Source organism: Perna viridis, chromosome 3 (assembly GCF_037379345.1).
Source record: "Perna viridis isolate PV_CMFRI_1.1 ecotype Kerala chromosome 3, ASM3737934v1, whole genome shotgun sequence".
Taxonomy (NCBI): Eukaryota; Metazoa; Mollusca; class Bivalvia; order Mytilida; family Mytilidae; genus Perna; species Perna viridis.
Genome location: NC_142447.1, coordinates 41,634,218 through 41,658,340, shown reverse-complemented (window position 1 = coordinate 41,658,340; position 24,123 = coordinate 41,634,218). Strand labels below are relative to the sequence as shown.

General features: G+C 32.1%; 2 protein-coding genes across 3 annotated transcripts in view; one reads left to right on the top strand and one right to left on the bottom strand.

Moving 5' to 3' along the window:
- LOC148622305 (uncharacterized) overlaps window positions 1-15,010 on the bottom strand; it is a 28,738-nt gene extending 13,728 nt beyond the window's left edge. Inside the window, exons 1-8 of one of the 2 annotated variants that reach the window (XM_088572078.1) lie at window positions 14,924-15,010; window positions 7,681-8,085; window positions 6,533-6,788; window positions 5,171-5,342; window positions 3,965-4,311; window positions 3,172-3,274; window positions 2,799-2,911; window positions 938-1,097 (exon numbers count right to left, since the gene is read on the bottom strand). In XM_088572078.1, coding sequence (XP_088428204.1) covers window positions 938-1,097; window positions 2,799-2,911; window positions 3,172-3,274; window positions 3,965-4,311; window positions 5,171-5,342; window positions 6,533-6,788; window positions 7,681-8,063 — 1,534 coding nt within the window. In that variant the 5' untranslated portion in view covers window positions 8,064-8,085; window positions 14,924-15,010. The remainder of the gene's footprint in view (window positions 1-937; window positions 1,098-2,798; window positions 2,912-3,171; window positions 3,275-3,964; window positions 4,312-5,170; window positions 5,343-6,532; window positions 6,789-7,680; window positions 8,086-14,923) is intronic. The other variant, XM_088572079.1, reaches the window with a different exon arrangement.
- Window positions 15,011-21,452: 6,442 nt separating this feature from the next.
- LOC148622304 (uncharacterized) lies at window positions 21,453-23,533 on the top strand. Its single transcript, XM_088572075.1, has 2 exons — window positions 21,453-21,837; window positions 22,100-23,533. Exons 1-2 carry the CDS (start codon window positions 21,549-21,551, stop codon window positions 22,702-22,704), a joined length of 894 nt encoding a protein of 297 aa, XP_088428201.1. The 5' UTR covers window positions 21,453-21,548; the 3' UTR covers window positions 22,705-23,533.
- The last annotated feature ends 590 nt before the right edge of the window (window positions 23,534-24,123 follow it).

Sequence of the window (24,123 nt, the reverse complement as noted above, 5' to 3'; positions counted from 1 at the left end):
AGCATGAACAAAATTTCAAATATTATATGATGTTCAATAAAATTGTGATCATACATTGCATTTAAAATACTATTAAGATCTGTCCTTTTTTAATATGTATAACCTGAAAGGCAATCTATACTACTGATCCAACTCCACACACATTTACAAATTTTTGTTCCATTTCACCTTCTTCCCCAATTTTAAATCTATCCAAAAGTTAATGAGCATTTACATTCAAAAGCTATTTTAACAGAGTAATTATCCTACAAACCAATTATACTTAAATATAACCAATATCAGCTTAAGAAAATAATTTCCTTAACACAAGAATTTCATAAACCAGACACTCTTCACTTCCTGCTTATAAATGGTAAAATATAAATGATAGGATTGATAATTTGACTTATATAAGTGCATTAAAATGAAAATATTTAACACATTTTATTCTTCCAGACACTTGACAGCAAGAAATATATTCTCTAAATGTAAATTTATTACTAAATACCTTTCCAGGCCAAAAAGGAGTCCCTCAAATCTTGAGTTGATATGAAGACTAGATCTTAAGTTTATTTGCATAAATAATGGAATATTATTGAGTATATAAATTGCAAGAAACACATTTACTTGTTATAAAAGAGGTATTGAATGACATAAAAGGAATTACATTAGGACTATATTTTTGTGTAGTGTTCAGAAATAGTAGGGAAGTTCCAGTGATAGACAGGTGACGTAAAGTATTTTGATCCTCAAGGATCAAAAACCCCAAAAATGTGTATTGCATTATTCTGCCAAATCTTTTATTATTCACACCAAAAGATATTAAAGGACATACATAAAACATATAAAAAAGGGGTTTTTGATTTCCAACATGTCTTACTTCTTAAGAGTGAAAGCATGCCTTCCTTTTTAATTAACCCCAAAAATATCAAGATAACCTGATTATATATATATGTACCTGTACGACAATTTTTACTGTCTTTGTACTTCTCAGAATAACAGATAAGAACTACAGAAGCTTTCTCTATAGCAGAAGCCATCATCTGAAGCATAGAACCTTCCATGAAGTCTACATCAATCCAAACAGGAAAGTTATTCTCTCTAAGTCTATCCTTCAGCTGTAAATAAATTACAAAATGTTCATTTTTGTGAGCATTTTCAACATGTTTCTATTATGAACTGATTTTTAAGTTTCTTTCAAAATAATTTAAATGTTTATTAAAATTTGCAGTCTCTCTTAAACAGAAAAGTCTAAAATTAAAGATTGTTTTGCAAATTTTCTACTTTAATATCAGACAATGTGAGGTTGTCAATATTTCATTTCTCCCTTTATTTTAAATATAATTTGAAGAAATTCATAATAATGAAAAATCTTGTCAAAATGTGAACACCATGCAGAGGATAATCTGGAAAAATTAAAGACTGAAGTCTTCAAAATCACTAATTGTCAAATATTCACTGTCACTGGTTTTGAACATCCCAAATTGTACAAATGATATATGCTCTAAAATTGGGGGACTTCTGAAAAAATCTTGGTTCCCTTGATATTATTGCATACTCTTCCGTAACCATTATGACCCGAATGGCTATAAATAGATTTATATAATCAATTGAAACAAATGCCTGTGTTTGAATCAGAAACTGGGTAATATTACATAAATTCAATGCTATAAGATCATTTTATCTTTTAATGTAAACTTCCCATTCTTATACAAGCAAAAAAACAGGTATAGACATGTGTATGACATGTTTTTAAAAAGGTATGTTGTAGCGATCTTTGGGTCACTTATGATATTGACAAGGAACCAGTTTATGAACCAGATTAAGCAGCTGGCAATGATTATTCATAAATATCGGGACATGCCAATGCATGTGACCTATAAAGACTTGTGACTAGCCTCAGTGCCTCAATCGGAAACTGGGTAATGTTGAAAACTAACTGATCATTTCATGTAAACTTCCCATTTTCATTCAAGCAAGAAACACATGTAGAACACACGTGTATGATATTTAAGAGATACATTTTTATCTTGTATGAATCTAGAACTATAACGCTGTGGCGGTGAACATGTACAAGATCTGGCGTATAACTACACATTAATGCAAATCATATGCAAATATTAAATACAAAAATTATGAGCACTAGAAGTCGCTAACACAATTAGCCACTTAAAAAGATCACAAAGCCTCCATGTATAACAAATCAAAGATGGGATAATTGTAATTATAATCATTAATCATCCCAAAGTCTGATTACACGTAATTCAATTTAATCAATTACATTTAAATATATCCTGTAATCATGATTACTTTTGATTCATTCACAACTTTAGATATCATATTTAAAAAATACTTATCCTAGTGTTCAGAATGTTAAATTTTTTTGTATCTCATTGCAAATGCCTTTGGCTAAATTTTGGTCAAGGACCAAACCTTAAAAAAATCAGTAATGGGAGTTGCTACTATCATTAACAATTACAGAAGTTTGCCAACTCCAGCTTTTCACTGTTTATATAACAAGAAAATCCACTACTAGGTAAGTATAAATCTATGATTACAAGGTAGATAACTTACATTCATAACAGTTTTTTTTGTTGTCCAATCGATAACTTATCATGACAAGGTAGATAACTTTCATTCTAGATAGTTTTCTGGTTTCCCCATTGGAAATTTATCATAACAAGGAAGATAACTTGCATTCATGACAGTTTTCTGGTTGTCCCATTGGTAACTTATCCTGACATGGTAGATAACTTACATTCAAGACAGATTTCTGGATGTCCCATTGGTAACTTATCATGACAAGGTAGATAACTTACATTCAAGACAGTTTTCTGGTTTCCCCATTGGTAACTTATCATTATGTGCTCTTTTTCAGGTTGTTCCAGTTTAGACTTATTATCATCTACTGATTTCATCAAATTTTTCTCATCTGAAATAAAAACAAATTAATTTTAAACTAATATGTAATTATGACCAATCTGCATACTGTTACCATCTTCTCTTATTACTCTTTCTTCATTGTTTATTGCATTCTATATGAAAGACAAATATTAAGGAGAAGTTTATAGGAGAACTGAATAGCAAATTTAAACTCTTTGTCTTTTTTCATTTGAATTACAACCTAAATCTACGGTGTATAAGGACTAAACAAAATCATTTAGAATTCAGTCTTTCACAAGTGTAACTCACTATCTGGATCAATAACAAATAGAGTTCTTCCAGCTGTATTAGAAATATCTTTGTTTGGATGTTTCTGTAACTTTTCCAACTGGGCCATCAACTCCTTGTCACCCTTAAAGAACAATGTTCCAAATTCAAAACAAAATGTTTAATGTGTTTATAAAAAAAATTATGGTTGTGTATGTGATGGAAATTATACAAATTAAACCAATTCTTATTTTATTTTTGTCAACAAGAAAAAGCCATGAAAATAATTGACTGCAAATTAGTTCCTTAGTCATCAAAATCATGTTTGAGATAATGTTTTGGATGAACTTAAATAGCTATGGATCTGAATGGACACCCTTAAACATAAAAAAGGTACTTGTGAAATTAAATTGGTTTAAAGCATCGATAAATAAAAACAAAGAAGGAAAAATAACATAACATATATCAGACACTTATCAATAAACATTATAAACTTTTAATAAAATATTTTTACAAAGTATCATACATTCAATTATAATTATCAAGAACCTAAAACAAGTGCTTTGACAAAATAACTTGTTTCCTTAAAAAGATATGCACATTCTACAGACACAAACACCTCAAATGCATTTGCCCTGTCAAGAGTGTTCAAGACTTTGTGTTGTAGCAGGTTCTAGATACCAACATGTTATTAACTATTCATTGCCAATACATTTGTTTTCAGTTTTTCTGTGAATGACAGTTTAGCAAACAAATCATTATAACTGATGGAGGATCTTTGATTATTTGATCTAACTAACACGACCATGTGGTAATATAGAATATGTAAACTTACAGCAAATATCTTTTTATTCCTCTCAACAAATGCTAACTCCCACACAACACTAACAGCAGCCAACATTTCTTCCTGCGATTTCTTCTGCAAGACTGATTTCTTCAACATGGGGAAAGTATCTTTTTTGTCCATAATTTTCAATTTGTTCGTGTCATTTTTGGCCAACTTTGCCAAGCCATCAATCAGTTCATGGGCACTAAACCCCGAATATCTTCTATCTTTATCATCTAGTGCTAATTTGATCATATTCAATAAGAAGTCAATCAATGATCCATCAGCTGTAAGGATCTGATTCTGGTCTTCATTTACCATATATGATAATGCAAGTAAAGTTGTTAATTTGACAACTGCAATAGAATTAAATAGAGAAGAGGGTTTTAAATCACAAAAATATACATTTATAAATTTTATCCATCCAATTATTTACATAAAGAATATCAAATAAAGTAAAGAAAATTAATTCCCAGTTAAGAAACTTTCTTTCTCTACAGCTGTAAAATTCATTAGTGATCAATTATCTCCCCTGAAGTATACAGAGCAAAAAATGTTTTAATTAAAAGTTATGTTTATTATACTTCAAATGAATAACTGCAAGTAATTTACACAGATAATTTTATTCAAAGTTCTCTGTATGTCTCTACTCTCATTTTTTTACAACGTGGTTATAATTCCAAACTTCAAGGCACTGTCAAGAAACTTTTGAGATTGTAGAAATATGTTGTTCCACTGCTGGCAAAATATGATTCTGGTTTTTCTTTTTTTGAAAACAATCTTTAAAGCTAAAACACTACTTTTACCCCTGTGCTGACACTTTCTCCACAGAGAGAGTTATTAGCAGCCCAATATTATATTTCCATTGTTTTTACTGCCTGATATTTTTAGCCTTAGGCAACTGTATATCTGCAATCTCCAATGACAACATAACATCAATTTGACTGACAAGTTTATGATAAACAGAAAAATGTCACTTTTAACTAACATCTCACCCTATCAGGCTCACTGTGATAATTTCTGTCTCAACTTTATAAAACCCTTTTCAGTACTATGTCATGACATTTTTCTTTTCCCTTTACTAGTGAATGTATCATAATACAAATGTCCAAACATAGTTGAAATTTCTTGCAGTAGGAATAATTGCTCATGTATTTGAGGAAAAGACACTTTAGCATTATAATTCTTCATTTTAATCATTTAACATATGCTTACATTGCTCTTTTGATTTTAAAAATGGCATCAAAACATCAACTAACTGAAATGTTTTAAGTTGGTCAGACTCCTTTTCTCTTATTTCTACACTGAATGAAGACTTGTTCAAACCAGATCTACCACAGTTTGTTACAATAGCCACAGCAGAGTTGAAGGAAAATTCACTTGAAGACTGAAATAGAGAGAAAATTATTAACTTTTATAAACTGGTAACCAGGGGCATAGCTAGGCCTGTTTTAGTTGTACGCAAAAAATGTAAACGTATGTATATGGAAAAGTACAAAATTTCCGGAATTGATGGTTTTTATATCGCGAATTACTTTATGGTGTATATTGGAGTATCATTATGTATTAAAAAGGATTTGTCATTCCATAAAACCTTTATTTCATCTTTAAAATGTGTGTTTTTATTTTTGTTACTTTTTCTGAAAGTACACAACTGCGTATTTGCGTATAGGCAGCTACGCCCCTGGTTACTAAGAAATTTATTTCATTGTGTTTTAATCCAAAAATTAAATAACTTGTTTCTTACCTTTTATTGTACTTTTACATAAGCCTTAACTTTAAATCTAATATTTATATTTGCCATTAAAAAAGGCTTAAATAAATTCAATATAAATTTTGTTATCTGTTAAAGCTAGGCCAACTAAATATCATTGAGATGGAATCAATCTCTGAAAGCCTGCTGTGGTAAAAATCCTATACAACAGCCATGCATGGACATTCAATTTATCACACAAAACTTACTACAGCCCAGACACAAAACAGTTAAGCAAAAATCATTAATTTGATCTCTAGTTCAAAGTTCAAGGTCAAATGTCACCAACCATGATATGAGCAACCTTGTCCAAAGTGGATCTACCTTCACGCCAAATACCAAAATACATAAACATTACAGCCCAGACATGACTTTGTATGCAAAAATCATTAATTTGACCTTGAAGTTAAAGTTCAAGGTCAAAGATCTACAACCATGTAATGTGACTAATCATCTTTAGTAGATCTACCCACATGCCAAATATCAAAAGCCTACAACAAAAGACAACAAAGTTACAGCCAGGACACACATCTGTGTGGCAAAATCATTTATTTGACCTAAACGTCAAAGTTCAAGTATAAAGATCATCAACTGTGGTATGGTACACATTGTCTTGAGCTATCTACCATCATGCCAAATACCAAAATCTACAGCAAAAGACAACAAAGTTACAACAGGGACACGATTTGTTAGGAAGGGTACACAGATGGACAGAGTGAATACTAAAGGCATTTGCCACATTGTGGTCCGGGCCTAATTAATTTGACTAAGAAGACACCTTAAGAGCATCCCCTTCAATATCTTCATTATCTACAGATAGTTACCAAATTGTCAAGTCCTTCTTTAAAAGTGCACTGCAGATCATTGACTAGCCACTGAAATAATTCAGTGCCATCAGCAATAGTCAAGGCAAAGTCTTTACTAGAATCAGAAAAGTTCCAGAGAATTGTCCTGATAACTACAATGGCCTCATAGTAAGGTTCGTCTCCATCTTCATCATCAAGACTTGGTGATATTCCACCCAACAGTTCATGGTCTTCTAAGATTTTTCTGTATACAGCAAACAAAGGCTCATGGAACCTGATACAGAAAAAACATAATAATCATGTAAAATGCCTCTTTTTATTTTGGAAAAGCTTCATAAAAACATTATTCTGTACTTTTATCACTGGATCTGGGGTTAAGAATTACAGTAACTGACCAATTTAATAAATATCAAACAAATCTTGTCAAACCACAAAAAAATGGTTTATTTACTGAAATCCAACATCCTTTGATTTGCAGAAAATTACCTCCAAAAATATGATTTAATTTCTGGCAATATGGCCACTTATAACAATTATATTTTTATCGTATGTCAGAAACTGGTTTTCATTTTCAGCCCTTACCTTTTCATGATTTTTTTTGTTTTTTTTGGTAGAAGAAGGAATTCAAATAGGTTATACATACATGTGATATATATTTAAAGTGATTTTATTACAAAACACAATTCAGATAAACATATAGAATGTCTACAAAAAACACATTAAAATGTTAAAATTATAAAAAAAATAAAAAATAAAAAATGAAGGTTTTGGCTACATAAATGTAAAGGTATATGTATCTTAACATAACAGTAATCATTATTGTTGTACGTTTTAATCACACCTCAAAATATGAAAATGACTTGTATAAGTAAGCATTTACTATAATATCAAACAAAAATGATGTGTGTCTGTTGTTCAGCATTTGTTAGCAATATCAGAAACTGTTTATCAAGATTGTGTTACGAAAAAACTGTTTTTTTTTCTACTTAAGTATCTGCAATTTTTGCAGTCAACAAATAGATTCAAAGTGTTGTCCAAAAAAAAATTGCAAATGAAGTCAACATCTTTTATCATTTAAACATGAAAATTGCTTAGAGAAAAAGTAGCTATGTCAAAGGTATCTGATAAGAATAGGAATGGATTTTTTTTATTCTAATAATACAAACCTTATTTTTGCTAGATGGTCTCCCATCAGAAGTCTTTGCTCATCAGTGCTCTGTGCAGAAAAGGGATCAATAATCTTATCTGTCAGCTTTTTATGTAGATCCTCATAATCATCAAAGTCATTTTTGTTTTGGAGAGTTTCTAAATACAATCTGATGTGATCAAATTCACCAAGGACTTTTTTTATCTGTGGATTTCTTTGGAATCTTTCATCCTCATCTTCTCTTTTCAAAACAGATATGGTTCTAGTTGGAGGAGATCTCTGCATATTGTTTGGTACAGTGCTTGGTAAAGGTGCTACAGAATCTACGGGTTCAATTCTTACTCCACTGTTGCTATTAACACTTTCTTGAAAATCAGTCTCTGCACTGCATGCTGAACCCATGTGGTAAATTTGACATTATCTTCTACAATACAAAACAAGTATTACATACAAATACAAACAAATATACTAGCATGTAATCATTACAGTCTTTTATAATAACCATTCATTGCAATTCTTTAAAGTTTATTATGAAGAATGAGAAGATGACAATGGCATATTTGGTGTAGAATGAAAAAGTAGAAACACTGAAGATTCAAACAAGTAGAACAAAACAAGATAATGGTATACCTATTAAAGGACAGATGAAGAACAAGTTATACTAATTTAGTATAAACATATTTTATTTGCTCAAAAACAAAACGTATAGGACAAAACTAAATCATACTTATTTAGTCCTTTCCTAAATACAATATATACATATAGAATATATATAGAATAAGAGAGCATGCTTTAACAATATATGAACTATACAATACTGTAATGAGTGTAACTAAAAGTCAACTGGCGAGAAAAACAGTTTGGGGAAGGGGGTGTGGTGTTGACGATCTATAACACAGCAAAAACACAAAAAAAATATCAGCCTGATTTATAAATCATACAACAAGAAATCTTTTTGACCCTTTTATATACTGAAAAACCTGCTGATAAATGTAAATGTTTTCTTCATACTGGTATGTTAATTCAGGGGTTCCAGATAGTAAAATGTTTGCATTAAGTGGATAAGTATCACAGAGCCAGCTTAAATTATTAAACACAGTTTGTCTTTGGACTATACATAAGGGACAATGAAAGAGGTAGTGGTAAACATCTTTCAAGTTAGTACCGCATCTACATAGTGGATCTGTGGTGATATTTACTGCTCGAAATCATATCCAAAGATATGAACATAATTTTGTTATCTAGATTTCAAGATATGCATCAGAGGGGTTTTTTATTGCTTCAGGATTAATTTAGACCTTTTCATAATTCAGAAAAGATGCAGAATATCTTAGTTGGTTTATCAGCATATTTAGCTTTCTAGGCCCGTATGAAAAATATTTTGGAACAATGGATCGATCCTTATTCTTAGTTAAAACCAACTTAAATTTGTATACTGAATCAATCTTTCTTATTGTAATGTCAAGATTGTTCCATCCCTTAATAGTAGCTGGAAGGAAGGATTCCTTGTAACAGACAATCTACAATACGGCAATAAAATGTCATATCCGTTTCGTAATGGACAGTTGAAAATAGATTGTACCTTAGGAGGCACAAGATTACACAAATATTCAGGAGCACGCTTTTGTTCGATAGTATAGAGCATTTGTTGTAATTTTCTGCATTTTTGACATTCTTCTAGTGTCTCCCAATTCTTTCTATATATTTCCAATTTTTCTAAACACTGGTAACCCTGTTACAATTCTTGCTGCCTCCATTTGGATTTGCTCTAATTTTCCACTGAGTGAAGCATTACAGTTGTTCCATACTTCAGGGGCATATTCTAAGAATGGTCGAATATAATATAAATATATTTTTTCTAAAATGTTATGATTCAGTTGAAATTTTAAGTAGCACACCAGCTAAGAATCATGCAAAATGTGATTCATGGGTAAAAAGCCTACATATTTCTATTTTGATATTTTGTTTAAATTGCCGTAGTAAACAGAAATTAACATTCAGTTTTTCATATAACCCGTGTTCTTAAGAGATAAAAATTATATAGAATGCACTGTAGATTTCAAAATTAAGGGAGATAACTCTGTAAATGACACCCAAATACAATAGAATCTATTGAATTTTAAATGTTGATTATCTCCTAAGAGCAGGCAGATTTGAATGAATAATTATACATTTCATAGTATAGACCCATAAAACAACTTTTAAAATTACAAATATAAAAATATGTAGCCCTTTTTGGGGTGTATCACATTTTTTTCAGATTTTGCATGATTCTTACAAAGACAGCTACTTAAATTTCTTAATACAATAAGAATCTTAAAGATGCTTTTTCAGTTTATACATTAATCCTTAGTGCCATACTTTGTTGAAAGCTTTTGAAAAATCACAGAACTCAAAACTATTAATATCTATTTTCTCTAAAGAACTCAGGATGCGGTTATATATTTCTAACAACTGGTGAATGGTGGAATGTTTTGACTTATTCTGTAAATTAACTTGTTTTCATGAAGATGGTTATAAATATTTTTAAACACAATCCTTTCAATTACTTTGCCAACACAGCTAATTAATGAAATAGGCCTGTAGTTAGACAGTAACAAGGAATCACCCTTTTTAAATATTAGCCATCTTCCAGATAGATGGAAATTTGCAGAGCTCCAATAATTTGTTAAAAAATTATTTTCAATGGGATTGCAATTTTTTTTCAGGACATAGTTTAAGCATTTTGTGGCTAATGGTATCGGGACCCATTGCTTTATTAGGTTACTTTCAAATTGCTCTTTTGCTATTTTCTTCATATTTTTAAATATTAACTTTATTTCTCTGCCGCTTATAATTTAATACTACACAACAGAACTGGAAAAAAAACTAAAGCCAAAACCCCACTAAAAAATTGGGGAGTTCCTGAATGGGGAGCAGCTCCTGCTTTTGCGGGTCATCCACCATGCTGCTTATTAAAGGTCAAGTCCTATGAATGAGGAAGAATGACAGATTGAAGTTGTTTGTCATATAGAAAACATATGCTACGTATACGTCCCTCAGCATAGAACTTTTTTAGAAACAACCTTCATACATGAGTCTTAATAAATCTGGTAAATTGGTGTATATAAGTGTATGTATTCAGAAAATCACATTTCCAGGTATATATGAGTTACATTGTACAATGAAAAGTGTTTCCTAAAGATTACATAAAACTACTCTGCCAATTCTTTGGGGTTTTTTTTAAACCATCTCCAAAAGTAAAAATATTTTTAGCTTACTTCATAGGTATGTTTAACTGGATACCAGCTATACAAGAATAGTAATACATCAAAAAAGTATGTAATGCCTTATCTTCCATTTTCAAACTTAACAGGTACATGTAACTATTATATAATTGAATTTTCAGACCAGACAGAGCTAGACTTATATTTCAAAAATAATTGAAATTACATGCCTTTGATGCTGTAACTTTTAATATTACTCATAAACAAACAGGATTTACAGGTATTAAGATATGGGGTAATGCCAACTTGTTTTATCTTGTGATGAATAGCATTTTCTCAAGTAAAGTATGGACATAACATGTATAATGCTCCAATTATTCTTTTTAACTTTCTAAAGCTTGACCAGGTTTTCGTATCATTGGGTGAAAAAGAAATCACTCAGTTATTTTTTTACTCTTCAAGGGCAATCTCCAACAATGATCAACAAATCTTCATGAAAATTTCAGCATTGGTCCATCTCACCGAGCTGATCAATTTTACCCCATGAAAATTTGGCTAAACCCATTGTTTTTTAAGTAATTTCCACAAACCCTCAATTTTCAGTAATGGAAACCATATTTTAAGACCGATAAATTTGTAAAAATTCGTTTCAGGACCCATAACTCAACCATCAATCTTTCTGATAATTTTAGCACACGTCCATCCAATCGTGCTGAAAAATTTTACTCCCTGCCATGTTTTGGCTTAACTCAACTGTGTATTGAGTTATTTGCAAAATTCTGCAATTTGACCCCGTATGGTCTATTTTTAGTAATGATGACCATGTTTTCTGCCAGATCAAAAAATCCCCACACAAGGATTGTTAACAATACTCTAAGAAATATTCATGCAAAGTTTGGTTACAATCTGTCCAGTAGTTTCAGAGATGAACATGTTTGAAAAAGATCATGGCAACAACAACGGACACATAGTGATGGCAATAGCTCACATGGTCCAACAGCCAGGTGAGCAAAATGCCACAATTGCACAGCTTGAGGCTAGAAACCACTAATTCCACTTTCCATAGGCTTCTATGCTAATTTCACAATATTCAATGGCTTCTCTGTACTTTACCTTAACTTTAACCTGCAGAGGACTATATATCAGCATGATTCTACATATGTCAACTCACAATCCTCAGAGTGGCATGTGGGGTTAGCAGACTTGCAGTGCAGTACTGGTCACCGGAAGTGAAGGGTCTATAAATAGTATGGGAAATCCCAGTGTTTTCACAAGATAGGGGTATATTTAGAAATCATTATGGAGATTAGACTTCACATCACAAGAAGCAAAATGCACCTATAAAATGTACAGAAATATTTTTCCTTTCAGAAACTTTTAAATTTTTAAAATAAAATGAGAACTTTTTTCACAGCACTATGAGGAACAGGGGGGTAATTTCTGCGTAGGACTATTTTTGTGTACATTCCAAATGCTCATTGGTTGAATTGGTGGTCTGTAACCTAAAGTCATTTTTTGTCCTAGAAAAATAAGTAACTATACAAGTACCTTCCTATACACATACTGAATGCATTTGCAAAGTTTCATTGAAATGTGACCAGCACTTTTTTTAAATATTTGATTTTAAATATAGGTTAACCAAGTTGTGCGAGCAAAAAAGTGACAATATTCTACCATACTTAAATGCATTAAACATTTGCAAAGAACTTTTTCTGACTTTTCAAATAAAAAAAATCAATCACTACTTGTTTTTTAACAATATTAATAAAGATAGCCTTTAAAATTAATCATTTTCTGAAAAATTGGTCTATTTTTTTATATTTATTTCTGACATGCCTCCCCCTTTTTCTTGATCAAATGTCAAAACCCTAAATCTTCAAATTTTCACAAAAGGTGATATCTTTGGCTTTAAATTTGTAAATACAGTGTTTTCACATTAAAACATGACCAGTAAAGGGCACCTAAAGCAAAAAAAGTACTCAAAACTGGAATTTCCATGTTGCCATAGGGAAATGCTTATATGTCCTTAACCGTGGTAATGAAAGTGAGTTTTTCCTCATTTCTAACCAAATTTTTGCTCAAATCTACACAAAACTTGATTTCAAGTGCTGATTACCACTATATTTTGGTAAATATAGCCCTCAAAGTTCAATATTTGATATTTTTACTAAATTTTCTACACTTTTTACAAGATAGGACATAAAAATCAGCCAAAAAGACCAATTTTCCATAATTTGGACCTATAACTTAAAAAAATGCATATTTTGAAGGATTTTTGTAGTGTATTCCTCTCATAGCAATGTTTACAAGATCTTCAAGCAGTTTAAAGCTATTACAAGAAACTTTTCATTTTGCCATGGCTTCAGCTTAATTGATGCAACAACAAAGTTTGAACCCTGGACAGTTGGAGCATATATGACCACAATTAATATTCAAGCATGGTACACCTCTGAATTAGGATTGTATTTCAGTGGGTTTATATTGCAGAATGAAATGGTCAACGATATTAACAAATTATCATTAGACGCTCCATTGTCATTAAATGACTCGGTATCCAAAATATAAAGAGAGGAATAGTTCAACATATCAAAGAACCCCTATACTTCATTTTTTGTTTTGTTTTAAGTAAACATAGTTTAGTTATCAACCAATTAGAACAACCCAAAAAAACAAAAAACAGGTTGTGAAAAATATCCAAATTATAGACAGTTCAATTTAAAGAACCAATATTTTGAAGACAGTAAATAACCCTCATAGAAATTTGTCATGTTGAAACTTAATACATGTATAAGTTTTTAATGGTCATATAATTCATGTGTCCTAAATAACCTTATTATTTTATATAAAAATCATAACTCATTAAAGGACAAAGTCTCATAATCTCTGCCACCAATTGCTCTAAATCATATCCAATGATATGAATAGAATTTTGTTATCTAGACTTCAAGATATGCATCAGAAGGGTTTTTTTATTGCTTCTGGAATAATTTAGACCTTTTCAATAGAATTTTCTAAGCTGGCTCAGTTAGTACTTCCAGTAAAAATTATGTTGAAAACTGTTTATGGGAGGGTGCAGCATTTACCCCACAACAAAGGCATACAATATGAACTACATATTGTATGTCCCTGATAAAAATATGGGAAAAAAATACATAACACAGCATAACTATGTATAATAACTGTTTCAGAAGAGGTCATGCATTCCCTTTGAGACTAATCATTTTTTACCTGGATTGGGGGGGGGTCAAAATGTATGGGGGATCAGGTTTTTTTTCTATGATGGAAAGGGGATCAGTTTTTTTCTTATTTTGTAGTAAGGGGGGTCAATTCTTTAGCTATACTATAAACCAAATAAAAAGCAATAGTGTAGTAACAGAAAATGAAACTACTTATGTGGCAAAATTATGACAGAAAGCAACAGAGTTCCTACATTTTCAATGATCTAGAGTGTGTTATGACATTGCATTACCTTTCTTCATTCAACTATTCTGTATAAAACACTATACTGTGATGAAGATTAAAAATGAAAAAGAGGATTTTTAAAATACATTATTGTGTCATACAATAATGAATGAGCTTGGTGAATGCTCTGATGAAGAGATAAGTTGTTTAAAAAATGGCTTTATAATGTTAGAAGGAATAGGGGGTCAAGGACCATGAAATATTTGGTTTCGAGGGGATCAAGTAATTATGTAAAAGTCCATGCGAGGATCGAAAGATTTTCACCATAAATATGAGGGGGGGGGTGGGTAAAAAATTTTCAGAAATAGTTTTCAAATGACCAGCCTGGTCAAAATTCTAGATTACTTTAATAATAATAATAATATAATATTCTTTATTGGCACAAACACAAGTACGATAATTGGCAAAGGCCCATATAATTGATACATAAAAGTGTAACATATATAGTAGTAGCAGTATACATGTAAATAGAATATTAATCAAATGTTATGAGAAGAGATATTTGTTATGAAATTTTTTTTTTTAATTCTAAGAATTAAAAAAGTAATGTTGTGCACATAACATTATCCTATCCGTTCTGATCAATCCAGATACCTTGGTATCTTCGTTGATTTTCTTAGAGTATTTACTAACTTCCTTGTAGCAATGTATATCTCATCTCTAATGACGCTTTCGGTCACGGCGTCACTAATTAAGGAAACGAAACCGGATATTTTCGGAACAAAAATACAAGATATGCATGGATTTTACTGGACCAAACAGTTGATTGACATTAGCTAAAATTATGTTTTGAACAAATTCTGATGGCCTACATTGTGTTGTTCTTGGTATTCCAAGACTTTCCACTAACCAACTACTCTCCTTACGAAAGAATACAATACGAAGGACTGGATTAGAGGTGTCATATTCACTTATTTGCATCTAATTAAGTGTCAAATTGGTTGGCAAATAAATAACATAATAAACAATTAACAATTTAAGGATAATAATCCCTATTGTCAAAACTAAATGTATTTAATTTGCACGGAATCACAACATTTTTTTTTCACCAAAAACAGCAGTCTGTCTCCAACCCTGGATTCGCCGTACTATACAAATTAAGTGTATTTAGAATTAAATATTCAAGTGTGGGATCAAAGACCGCATATTAAGAATTATTTTTGAGCTTCCATGCTTTCGATTAGTATAATAAATTAGTAAAATTTAGAATTCGTATTGACATTCACATGGATTTATATATATATATATTTAATTCCTTGATTATCATATCATTGAAATTGTATTTGGTATCATATATTGTACGTGGGAGATATATGTAAGCAGAGACCTATAATTAAAGAGATGAATATAAGAAAGTTGTTAATTAGCCAGGACAATCGAAGCCGTTAGTCTATCTTGGGACTGGGATAAGATTTAAGATTTTAGGCGTAAAATCCCATTCCGGTCCCAAGATGGACTAATGGTCCCCAGTGTCGACCTCGATTTAGTATTCAATTGGTATTTGTGTAACACAATGTTCTCTCAGCGAAAGTGGAAGATATGGACATTCCAATACTCACTTTGGGAATTCATATAGTCCTGAATTAGGCCTAAAATACCATTTCGGTCCCAAGACGGAATAATGGACCTGGTCCCCAATGTCGACCTCGAATTTGGTTCTCAATTGGCAATGGGGGCCCTTTTTAACATCTCCCAATGAAAATGGAAGAAATGGAAAGTCCCAAATACTTTGGGAATCGATAGTCCTGAAGTAGGCCTAAAATCCCATTCCGATCCCATGATGAACTAATGGATTTCAAGGTTGACCTCCAATTTGTACATAATTGACCAGGGCCCCCTTTTTTAACATTTTCTCAATGAATGAGGAAGATATGGAAGTTCCCAATACTTTAAGAATCGATCGTTCTTAAGTTGGCCTAAAATCCCATTCCGGTCCCAATATGGACTAATGTACCTTGGTCATCAAGGTTGAACTCGAATTTGGTGCATTTTTTGTTTAGCTCCTTGACTGCATCTTTAGATATGTGCCTCGTCTATAGTCCACCTGATCTCCATGATATGTCAAGGATTAGCACTGATCCGATGAGGAACTCGAGTTTAAATATGTAATTATTAAAGTGGCTCATTTCGTTAGCTTTCAATGATTGTGGGAAAAATGCTACAGATTTGTGTTAATATATACGAAATGAAAACTTCTACAGATACAAGTTCACCATCAATTTGTATCGTTTTGCCTACTCTCGCTATCAACGCAACGAACAGAATACTATCAAAAATGAAAATTGTTCAATTTATACATGAACATACATGTTCCAAATCTTGAATAGTAGTAGCCATACAACTTTATACTTTATATACGTCAAGTGTATTATTGCAATCTAAGGCTTGCCTCATTTGTAACAATTACATATACTTTTTTCATAAAGCATATTCATTATTAATTCTATTCTAATTAAGCTTTAAGCCGAGTCTTATTCTGAGGAATAGAAGATTTATGTGTAGGTAATATTTACGTGTACATCGATATCGATAAAAGTAACTGCGTGTTGGATACAGTAATTTATTACACTAAATGTATTTGTCATATATTTTTTAAAAATATTACAACTTAAGTGCGCCAAAGTATATAAATAAACTTGGTATCATTTTTTTTTTATAATTCTGCTCGCAAACATAAAGAAAAGCAAAATTCAAAATGTTAAAAATGTTGTTTGAACGCTCCCGAATCTCATTGAAGAATCATGAATATCATTGACGGCTAATTAATAAGTTATCACACTTGTGTAAAATTTAATTTTTATTTTTTAATCGGTCAGATAAATCAAAGTACTCACGTATTTATATTAGTTTGTAAGATAAATCAAATAACTCATGTACTGAATCAATTTACATAGATTGTTTGAATGTGCACACCTGAAGTAAGCGTCCAATTACAATAATAGGGATAAGATAAAAGATAGGAGGAGGGAAAACGTTCTAAACGTAAGCTTCTTGATGTAAAATGTTAACACTGAATCATTTCATTTAGATGCAACATTCTGATTGCGAATAACATTTAATTTTTCTTTTAAAACACGAGGCATCGTAGCAGTGCCCCAGTTTGTGTAACTTTCAGATTTACTATTTCTCAGTTGATAATCTAAGGCTCTAGTGCTACAGGTTACTGCATAGATACCCATGTGTACCATAAAAGCGCCTAATTGTCTGGCAACTAGTTGCAGGGACCCACACATTAACAAACAAACAAACAAACAAACAAACGCCAAAGTCTTAGCATATAATTTTAACAATAATGTCTGAAGACAGAAACACTAGCTATACACTTCTTTAAGTTCCTGAAGCACCTATACAGCTCTGTTCACATATAAACCTTGATACACACTGTTTTGGAAGAACATGTATAGTTTCTGAACAAGTGTGTAAATATCACTGCCCCTCTCCCATATTAAAAAAAATATTCGGTTCCGCCCCTGCATGACATATCTGAAGACAGCTCCTCTCAACATTAAAATGGCACCATTTAGACACATTTGTAGACAATAGTTTGTCGACAGTGAACGACTGGTTAATTCGAGTAAAACAACCTGTATCTACGATATTGATAAGTAGTCAGAAGTCAGTATTAAAGGTATCGTTGTTGATACAAATAAGATAAATTAGCGAAGGAAAAGCACAACACTTGTTGCTCCAGTAGTGGTATTAATTCAATGTGGATCCTGAAAAATTCGAAAGATCATTTGGAGACTCTCAATTCAAGATTATTATCAGAATGTGATAGCATTAAAACCTATGATTTTTCAACACTGTATACTTCTATTCCCCATACTCAGTTAAAATCCCGACTCAAAAACATTATATATCGTAATTGTTTCTCAAAAAAAAAAAAAAAAAAAAAAAGACGGTACACCTAGATACATATATATAGTTCTTGGTAGAGATTCCTCATACTTCCAAATATACAGAAGATGTTTTCAAAATGCTGGTATTTTTGATCGACAACATATTTGTCCAGTGTGGTGGATGCGTTTTTCAACGAACGATCGGCATTCCAATGGGAACAAATTGTGTTCCTCTACTGGCTGACCTATTCCCTCACTCTTACGAGTCTGACGTTATAGCCTTAATCTCAGTTTCCGCTGTATAGATGATGCATTATTGTTAAACAATCCTAGTTTCGGGGGATTTGATATATCGCATTTACCCCAACGAACTTGAGATAAAGGATACTACAGACACTGTGAAGTCAGCCTCATATCTTGACATACACTTAGAGATCGATGGTAAAGGAAAACTATTGACCAAACTTTACGACAAATGTGATTACTTTTCATTCAGAATTGTCAACTTTCCTTTCATCTGTGGTAACATCCCTTCAGCATCTGCGTATGAGCTTGCCGTAAGTACGCAGACTTTTTGTATCGTGCTAGTTCTTACAATTAGGCTTCTGGAACAGGGGTATGTTGCTATAAGATTGAAGTTATCACTACAGAAGTTTTATGGTCGTCATCATGAACTCGTGGATTGTTACGGTGTATCCATCGGCACCATGAAAACTGATTTGTTCATCGTGTCATAATTTTCCTTCCTCTTTAGTCTACCCCGGACTTGACTCTATATGAGCAACTCGGCGGGTGTTCCTAGAAAAGCAGAGGACGCTTACCCCTACCAGTTTTTAGTGGACTCAGAGTTGCTCATTTACTTTTGTTACTTTGTATGTATTATTTTAGTTACTTTATGTTCTTTGTTGTGTTTGTCTGTTTTCCATGCCTGGTCTTTGTCCCTGGATTACATTCTTTTGATTTCCGCTAGAATCCTGGTTTGCTTGATTACTCTTCCAGACTATATATATATAGTTACATTAGTTTACTTGATTAACTTCATATTAGGCCTTTTTGTATCACGTTGCGTCAGGTTGTAATTTTGAACTTTTTCACCAAAAAAGTATTGTTGATGGTACGATACTTCTTTGCACATGCACAAACCTAAAAACTTGGACCAATCGTTCCAACTTTTGCTGAATTGAGATGACTACTTCAAGTATGTATAGAGGGGAAGTGGAACACCATAAGTGACCAAGCATTGAAAAAAAAAACGACATTATCTGTGCAAACATTAATTTTTGCCGTATTTTTTCAATATTTTGACATTTTATTTTGACAATGATGCACTGAAAGCCAATACAGAATCATCTTCAGACACAGAATGAGATGACGATTTTTTATTTTATTAGATTAGTTTTTACAAATGAAACTTAAATTATTTTGCTCTTCGAATGTACCATTTCTAAATTTTGTTTTTATTTTAATCATTTTGAAATCTCAGTGTATTGAGACATCCAATTATTCAATATATGAAAGATTATTCAATATATGAAAGTGACTGAAATATTCCGGACATCGATTCCCCCAATGGAGCCTTAAATTTCACGGTTGTTATTACATTTGTCCAATGAAATACGAGATTGTACGCAACATTGGTTAGGCTGCCATGGTTAAGCATCGTGGATGTCACATGATATCGAAACGAATTCTATACCGACTGCGTCGAAGTGAATAGAGTGAATTCCGCATATCTGAAATTGGTTCATCTTAAAAACTCCAAATATTGTACAGTTTAAAACGTGTTAAAACGAATATAAAATGAATGTGGTTAGCTATCTATATGATTAAGACAATTAACACCAAACATTGGTGCTATAAAACAAAACTTTAGAAGACAAATTCTATCAAAGATTAGTTTCTTACATGGAAAAATCTTCTAGAGATAGATTGTATCTTACTGTCTCAAAACAGATTTGAAAATAGAAAAGTACCAATATGCATTTAATAATGCAGATCAATCAATCTTTTGCAAATACATATGTTTATTTTGTTCATAATGTTCCCTACTGCAAGATAGGCACTGTCCTTTATGTAATTCTTAAGAAGTTGGAAATGTCTATCATTATCTTTTTACTTGTACAATAATGAGTTTACGGAATCGAAGTATACTCGACTTCTATGTATTTTTTTTAATTCACCTATTTTATTCTTAATTTCGCAATATGCCCGAAAATAATGCTGGTGTACTAGGTTCGTATGATTTACCAAATATGTGCATTACCAAGTTTACCCCCCCCCCCCGCAAAAAAGGGGTAAAAGTGTGTGCATTTCTTCATAAAAAATATGACCAGTGTGTTATTGTGTAACATTCAAAATTTTTAATTTGCATTTTTTAGCTCACCTGGCCAGCGACCAAGTCAGCTATTGCTTGGCGTCCGTCGTCGTCGTTAACAATTATACAAAACTCTTCTCCTCTGAAACTACTTGACTGATTAGAACTAAACTTAGTGTAAATGTTCCTCGGAGTATCCTGCATAGAATTGATGTGGGGAATTTGATTCGTCGAAAAACATAGCCGCCGTTACTAAAAATAGAACATAGAGGCCAGACAGCAGATTTTTGCATATATCACCAAAATCGTCAGGTTTAGCTAAATTCAGACAGAGGTGAAAGTGTTTAACATGATGAGATCTATCTCTGGGCAAATTTGGTTTTAATCCGTTCAGCCATGTTGGAGTTATTGCCCCTTTTCGACGATTTTTGCTATTTTCAATGTTCTTTCTTTCAAAAACCTTCTCCTCTGACACTACTTGACCAATTGAAACCAAACTTCGTATAAATGTTCCTTGGGGTATCCTGCATAGACCTCGTGTGGGGATTTTTGATCCGTTAAAAAACATGGCCGCCGTTACTAAAAATAGAACACAGAGGTCAGACAGCAGATTTTTGTACATATCTCAAAAACCGTTAGGTTATATCTGAAGCGACTTATAAATCGGACTCTTCCAAATCATAATTCCTACAGCATTTCCCATATTAAATCATTTCATACTGCTTGTTTCCGGTATAGGCCCATGAATATAAAAAAAAATACTGAAATATATAAGGACATCCACGTCATGGGAGTTAGTCATACAGATGATGATGCAATCTTATTATATAAGTATATTGGCAAACTTTTTTTTTTGGCATACATTTATTTTGCTATTATGGTGCCAAATCTTTACATCTCTGAACTTCAGTTTAAAATAATAGGGGCTTACAAATGTTCCGATTAATCGATAGAGCATTGCCAACAGTTGCTACTGACGTTAACAAGCAGTTCCTTTAACAATTAACGCCTCGGACAGGACAAGGCACACACAATTGGAATTTTGTGGTGTACTCATTCTTCAGGAATGGACCCCACACATAAGACCGCTCTGACTAAGAACAACTTACTTATAAAGAAAAATTTGACCAACATCGACAGTGTACTTGACATTTTATTAAAAGAGGGTTGTCTTCAGTGGGAAGAAAGAATTGAATTGAGTAGCGAAAAGTCCTCCGATGAAAAGTGTCAGAAACTTCTAGAAATCCTGGTCAGAAGAGGTGGAATATGTTACCAGTCATTTGTCGATGCTCTAAACTCAACAGGAAACGAACACATAACAAAAGAGATCGAGGACTCAAGACTAGGTTATAAAGGTAAATATGCACGATGGCAATAGCATAAGCATGAGAAAAACTTTATTTCTTAAAGAGTATGGCTTGTTGGAATTTAAGCTTCCATGATTTGTTGGATACTATAGTCATATTAATTCAGTCATTTCATTGCAACGAATGCATTTAGATTTTGAAATTCTAATATTTTCATGCAAAAACGATGAAAAAAATCTGGAATGTTGGTTTGACTTTCCTAAATCTTGATAGTGATTAATTAATTTTAAACCCGTATAATCTGTTTTAGGTGTTGAAAAACGTAAAGACTCTGTAGACAGCGATAAAGACAAAGTTATCACAGAACTTAGAATGCAAATAGACGATCTCCAAAAAGAGATCGGCGACAAAAATGACAAAATGAAACTTCTCAAGGACCAACAACGAAGGGCTTTGGATGATCTGCGGAAACAAAAAGAAAAAAACATTGGAAAAGACACATGTATTAAAGACCTAGAGAAGAAAAACAGCGAACTTGAAAAAGAAATAAATAAATTAAAGATTACCATAGAAAATATCGTAAAACAGCTAAGAAAAGTAGAGGACGAAAAAAGGAGAGTGTCAAATGAGCAACTGAAAGCCATCCAAAACCTGGAGAAAAAGCAAGAAACAACACAGAAGACCTGCGAGAAACTTTGCGAAAATTTTGCAGCTTTTGCTAAAGATGTTTCTAAAGCGTTTGTGTCACTACAGTCGGAAGTTAAATCACAATACCATAAAGAGCACCAAGACGAAGCTACAGCTAAAAATGCCCAGAAGAAAGCAAACACCAAACCAACAGCGGCCCAGAAAATGGCAACATGCAATTTCAACGACAACACAGTATGGAAAGGATCTCCTCGCCATCAGAAATGAACAGCTTTATATCTAACCAATTAGATCTTGTTTTCAATATTTATATGTCTTCGTCATTGCTGTCGGTGATGGGTATCATCAGATTATTTGAGATCCTGGAATTTGTCACATAAATGCTCCTAATTAATATGGTAATCTTGTTCAATATTATTTACAGAAACTCACCACTCTTCATATAATGTATTTCTTTAAATGTTTGTTGTGAAGCTAAATAATTCTCCATTGCAGACATATTGCAACATAAATTCGGTCTAAATTTAAACATTTGGCCAATTTAAAGTACGGGAGCAGACTTGCGGAATCCGGGCTAATACACATAAACGAAACAAATTTTCCTCGTTCTACAGATCTGAAGTTATTTTCATATACATAAAAATGCAGAAGATAACTCTTCATACAAATTTGTAGCGTGAGTTTTATATGCATTTATTTTTCTGGTGGAGTATTCACGAAAGATGACCAGTTTTAATAAATTTATAGTCTTCTATCAATACATGTTCAAAACATTGCATTCAAGCATGTTTTATATGCCCTGGTTATATCTCTGATAGCGCCTTTTCTTTTCTTCCCAGAACTTGCTTCGTTAAGTAAACACAACCAACAACAAAACAATATTCTTACACGGACTCTACTGTTTCCTCACCTGCAACGTTGATTACAATTGATATATTCCCGAGTTGAACAAACTTTTTTACAAGGAAGCGACTTAAAGAAATTTCCTACAAACTCGCGATCGGAATGTCGCATTCACAGTCTTTTGGACAAGGGAGATAAAGGATCGATAACAATGTGCAAGAATGTTGCCTAATAAAAAATGTTTTTATGTTCATTGATATTCGTTTTTCTATAGATTAGGTCGATTTTCGTCTTTTAAGAATAGTTTTGTGGTCTTTTACAGCTTGCTTTATAGTGGGTTTTGTCCATCATTGAAGATCGTGTGGTGATCAAGACCAATAGCAAGTTTAATCGATCATGGCATTTGGTGGACGACTATCTCATTGGTAATCATGCCACATTACCTATTTTTATATCAAATCAGAAAAGAAACTTCTCAAAGATTGTGTACAATGTTTATCGCAATTGACCATAGCGAAAAGTAAGCAAAAATAGCTATTTGTATCCAGAATTGTATTTGTAATATAAAATCCCTGTTTGTATACGGTCCATAAACTAATAAGAACGTATTTGTGAAATGTAGTGCGGAATTCAAATACTTACTTGAACATTCTAGCTGTTGCATGTATATTATCCAGTAAGGAATTTCACATAAACAAGGAGTTAAATATCATGAGTTAAAAATCCTTGACGTAAAATACTCTCACTTTATTAAAGTTATTTAAAAATCCTAAAAGTAAGCAAGTACTATCTTTAATTAAAAAAAATATAGCCGACACAGAAAGACTTTTTTTCTTTTAACCA

What these genes read in the sequence shown, in the direction of transcription:
- LOC148622304 (XM_088572075.1), top strand. Translation starts at nt 21,549, where the DNA reads ATGGACCCCACACATAAGACCGCTCTGACTAAGAACAACTTACTTATA. An exon ending in CTCAAGACTAGGTTATAAAG is followed by an intron (nt 21,838 to 22,099) that starts GTAAATATGCAC and finishes AATCTGTTTTAG; the next exon opens with GTGTTGAAAAACGTAAAGAC.